At 48.5% G+C, this 4,626-nt stretch overlaps 1 protein-coding gene across 3 annotated transcripts; it reads left to right on the top strand.

Moving 5' to 3' along the window:
* Positions 1-1,794: 1,794 nt before the first annotated feature.
* LOC136537810 (protein RTE1-HOMOLOG-like) lies at positions 1,795-3,357 on the top strand. 3 transcript variants are annotated; one of them, XM_066529780.1, is made up of 3 exons: positions 1,795-1,995; positions 2,460-2,710; positions 2,843-3,357. In XM_066529780.1, exons 2-3 carry the CDS (start codon positions 2,477-2,479, stop codon positions 3,221-3,223), a joined length of 615 nt encoding a protein of 204 aa, XP_066385877.1. In that variant the 5' UTR covers positions 1,795-1,995; positions 2,460-2,476; the 3' UTR covers positions 3,224-3,357. The 3 variants fall into 3 exon arrangements, with proteins under 3 accessions (XP_066385877.1, XP_066385876.1, XP_066385875.1); XM_066529779.1 differs by having other exon boundaries at positions 1,796-1,995; positions 2,396-2,710; XM_066529778.1 differs by having other exon boundaries at positions 1,797-1,995; positions 2,433-2,710.
* The last annotated feature ends 1,269 nt before the right edge of the window (positions 3,358-4,626 follow it).

Here is a 4,626-nt window from a genome sequence, read left to right as displayed (position 1 = left end):
AGCCTGGTGAGGAGAGGAGGTCGGCGCGGCGCGGGCCGGCGGGTGGGGAGAGTCCGGCGACGGCGTGGGTTGCGACGGACTGCGGTTCGGACTCGAGTTTGCAGGGGCCGCGCGCGTGGGCGCCACGCAGTTTCCTTACTTTCCTGGCAAGGAAACTGGCGATACGTGGCAACTAGGGCCCACCTGCAGTGAGAAATCGGAATCCAAATCCTTGCTCTAATCTACTACTCCTTGGCAAGGGGACGGGTCACGTAGTTGGCAACTGGATACTACCTCCGCCCCTGAATAGAGCCTGTTTGAATTAGTTATGACTACTCCCTCTGTCCTATATTAATTGTCGTTTCCAGTTTTCGTGTCACAAGTTTGACTCGATTTGTAGAAAATACGTACAACATTTGTATCTCCAAATAAATTTATTAAAAAACTAGATTCAAAGATCTTTCCAATGATACTAATTATGTACCATAAATATTAATATTTTTGTAATATATATTTTATCAAAGTTGTTTCTCGGGAAGCGAAAGCGACAGATATTTTGGGACGGAGGGAGTATTTATTAGCTAAGGCTAAAAAATGATTTAAATCAACTCTCTTATTTGGATTAGTTAGGGTAAGTACATTGCTACCCGTCAGCGGTTTCATACGCCGTCTCTTGGAATGCCACGTAGAATTTTTGCTTATATATATGGAGGAAAGAGAAAGGTGAGAGAAAAATTGGTCACCTCATGAGCTAAGATTTAGTACTACAGGACAACTGTTATACCACTGTATGAGTTGTTGTTGTCATACAACTCACAAGTTTACTTTTATTTTATGCATGAATTAAGGAATTATGAGTTACTATGAGACAACTTAAAAAACAACGATTGTATATGTTGTCTTTTAAGTCGTCCTAAAATTACGTGGCAATACATGAGATCACTTTTAAGACAACACCTATGTACTTGTCCTTAGAACTACTTATTAAAGATCACTTTCCGTTGGCTTGTTCAGAAAAACATGCTCAATGGCCATCTTCAAACGTGTGTTCTACATATATATAGCCCAAGCTAACCCCACCCAACTCTAGAATTGAATCAGCTTGCCCATAACTCCATAAGTCAGTCCTTTATGTGGGGAACACATCCACTTGAAAATATCCCTCACACAACTCCAAATTTAAATTGCTAAAAAGAACACAGAAGAAAACATGGTGCATATTCAAGGCCCTTAAAAAAACAGGAATTACACATGAACCTGTTTATTTTCACATGAAAAACACAAAAAATATTTTTTCCCTACATTCTGAAGGATCCCTAAAAATATTTTCCACATACATAGCATTTGCAACTCCCTCTCCGATCCAAGGTAGTAGCATTTTTGTAGAAACGCCTAAATTTTAAGAGTTATCATGTACTTCCAAATGATAATTGCATTCCCGTTTTTGACACCATCGTTAATTAGGAATCTATAAAGAGACTTTGTAGTGAAAGAATTAAATTTCTCGATGACCTGAACCTACCGAACCTTGTCCTTCTTGTTACTAGAAATCTGTATATCCCTCAGATCATCGTTCTAATTCAGAATTATAAAACTTCTCCTGGAAGATATATCCCACGGATTCTGACGGAGTGACGGTAAGACACCTGCTGTTGCTACTTGCCTCAGACCGTCAGACGTGTTTCCCACAACGAGAAACAAACAGACTTTATGACACGATTATGATTATTATATTGAGAATAAATGGGATTGCTGGCCCTAACAAACGTGCTCTACCCAACTCTCTCGAAGCTCGTGTAAACGGACGGACCCGGACACACTGCCTTCTGCCTAGTATGCTGCAAGCCTGCAACCCAACCCAACCCCTGTTCTTCCATTTACCCCCAGGCCCCAGCGTGCGCGCTCTCTCTCGTGGCGACGACTGGGAGGCCGTGTCGCTGCCGGCCTGCCGCCTTACGCCAGGTGCGAGGTGCCCAGGTCTTCATCAGACCCTTCGCCGGCGACGAGCACCACCAGGTACGCCAACCCCCTTGGTCGTCGCTTCCTGCTGTGAGAAACCGAGCACCCAAACCCTAACTTACTATTTGTATTCGGATCTGATCTAATTAGTGTATATGCATGTATCATATGCGTTCCATATTCGATTGTTCAGCAAAATTATCGGGTGTACATGGTATGCCCATGCCCTTTACTGGGTCCGCCCCTGGTTGGATGGCTCGATTGGGGGCAACACCTCGTCCTTGTGAGCCTCATTCCGCAAGTGGATCAAGTTATTCAATACCTTTCATATCCTGTATAAGTAATACATATTTTAGCGTCATGTGTTCTACTAGTATTGAGATACTGCTAACTAGTGAATTTCCATTATGTATTTGTGCACATTACTTTTGTGTTACATAACAACTTGTTTCTGTAGAGTGCTCAATGTCTTTCCCTTCTTCACTCTGTTGCAGAAATTGCCTCCACCTTTCAATCAACAGCTTGAACTTACAGCGAGATGGAAAATGATAGAAGCCAGCTTGGTCAGATTGACCCAAGAAGAGCCCGCTTTCCTTGTTGCATAGTATGGACTCCAATACCATTCATCACGTGGTTGGTGCCCTTTATCGGTCACATTGGCATCTGCAGAGAAGACGGTGTGATTCTGGACTTCGCTGGTCCACATTTTGTATCAGTTGACAACTTTGCGTTTGGAGCTGTCGCACGCTACATTCAAGTAAACTGCGATGAGGTTTGTAATCTGCAGTTTATGCTCTTCTCTATGACTTGTCACCTTAACATATGTGTGTAAAATTGAAGTTTTGTATGCTCAAATCATGCTAGCGCTTACCACCAACCATTGATTGTCCTTTGGAACCTGCAGTGCTATAAGCTTATTGAACCTGAAGGAGATGCCACGTGGGACGGCGCACTGAAGAAAGGCACACAAGAGTTCCAAAACAGAAACTACAACCTGTTCACCTGCAACTGTCACTCCTTTGTCGCAAACAATCTGAACCGGCTGTTCTATTCTGGCCACGACAAATGGAACGTGGTCAGCTTGGCTGCTGTGATGTTCTTACGAGGTCGCTGGGTGAGCACGGCGTCAATGATGAAGACCTTCTTGCCGTTTGCAGTTGTGCTTTCCATCGGTACCCTCCTTGGCGGCAAGACCTTCCTGATCGGCCTCCTTGCTTTCGCCGCTGTGATGACTGTCTGGTTCCTTGTGGGCACCTACTGCATCAAAGGCCTCATAGAGTTGTGATTAGAGTATATTCGACTTGTTTTGGGGGTCCAAGGGTGGCACACTTTTAATTGTATTGTTAGTACTCTGTACCTTCCTGTATAATTGATTCTTGATGGTATTCATCTATCAATATATCTGAAATTCTGAATGAATTGTGTGGCTTGAGGAACTGGCTGTTGATGCCCTTCATTTGTGCTGCTGAAGGATCATGCTACAACCAGAAGTCCTTGTCCATGCTACATGATCCATATACTTAGGCCATGTTTGGAATGCATGGTTTAAATCAAGAAAAGCCTGCGTTCAGTACAGAACTAAGCAGCAAGTGTCCATATACTTATGGCGGTCTCCTGTGCCTCTGAACCGCGCCACTGACACGGCATGGTCCGCGGCCGCCGTAACAGTGTCCTCGACCATGAACTAAGCAAGTGTTCGGTGAAGAAGCCGGCGCCACCGAGCTGGGACCCGGCTCGTCCTGGATGTCCGCCACCACAGCGCGTGCGCACTTCATGAAAGAAAGTCGCGCCGTACACTCCCCGATGCATCTCGCCCTGCCGCTGCCGGTGATCATCAGCGCCACATTGCCCTCTAGATCACGGCGGACGCGCTGAGGCGCCGTGCCAGGGAGCTGTGGGAGACCATGGAGGAAGAGCGGCTACAGGAAGAAGAGGAGGTGACGAGACCAAGCACAGGATGCATTCACGAATGAACGGCCCACCATGATTCACCGTGGAGGGTAAGGACAGAGACGTCGCGGCGCGCGCACTCTGCGCTTGAACCCGAGCTGCCTCCGGCATGTCCTGGAGCGGTTCCCAGGCGTTGTAGGCCTCGGCGGTCTTGTGATTGCCGTGGCAGCCCGCCACTTACATCTTATTGCCCACCCGCCTCGGTGCACGCGAAGGACTACCGTCGACCGCATGGGCGCGCCGCGCGCGGGCGCCACTCCGCGGCCCTGATCCAGTTCCCCGGATGTCCGCCACCACAGCGCGTGCGCACTTCATGAAAGAAAGTCGCGCCGTACACTCCCCGATGCATCTCGCCCTGCCGCTGCCGGTGATCATCAGCGCCACATTGCCCTCTAGATCACGGCGGACGCTGAGGCGCCGTGCCAGGGAGCTGTGGGAGACCATGGAGGAAGAGCGGCTACAGGAAGAAGAGGAGGTGACGAGACCAAGCACAGGATGCATTCACGAATGAACGGCCCACCATGATTCGCCGTGGAGGGTAAGGACAGAGACGTCGCGGCGCGCGCACTCTGCGCTCGAAGCCGAGCTGCCTCCGGCATGTCCTGGAGCGGTTCCCAGTCGTTGTAGGCCTCGGCGCTCTTGTGATTGCCGTGGCAGCCCGCCACTTACATCTTATTGCCCACCCGCCTCGGTGCACGCGAAGGACTACCGTCGACCGCATGGGCGCGCCGCGCGCGG

Source organism: Miscanthus floridulus, chromosome 2 (genome assembly GCF_019320115.1).
Source record: "Miscanthus floridulus cultivar M001 chromosome 2, ASM1932011v1, whole genome shotgun sequence".
Taxonomy (NCBI): Eukaryota; Viridiplantae; Streptophyta; class Magnoliopsida; order Poales; family Poaceae; genus Miscanthus; species Miscanthus floridulus.
This window is presented reverse-complemented; position numbering and strand designations above follow the sequence as displayed.

What these genes read in the sequence shown, in the direction of transcription:
- LOC136537810 (XM_066529780.1), top strand. Translation starts at nt 2,477, where the DNA reads ATGGAAAATGATAGAAGCCAGCTTGGTCAGATTGACCCAAGAAGAGCC. An exon ending in TTCAAGTAAACTGCGATGAG is followed by an intron (nt 2,711 to 2,842) that starts GTTTGTAATCTG and finishes TGGAACCTGCAG; the next exon opens with TGCTATAAGCTTATTGAACC.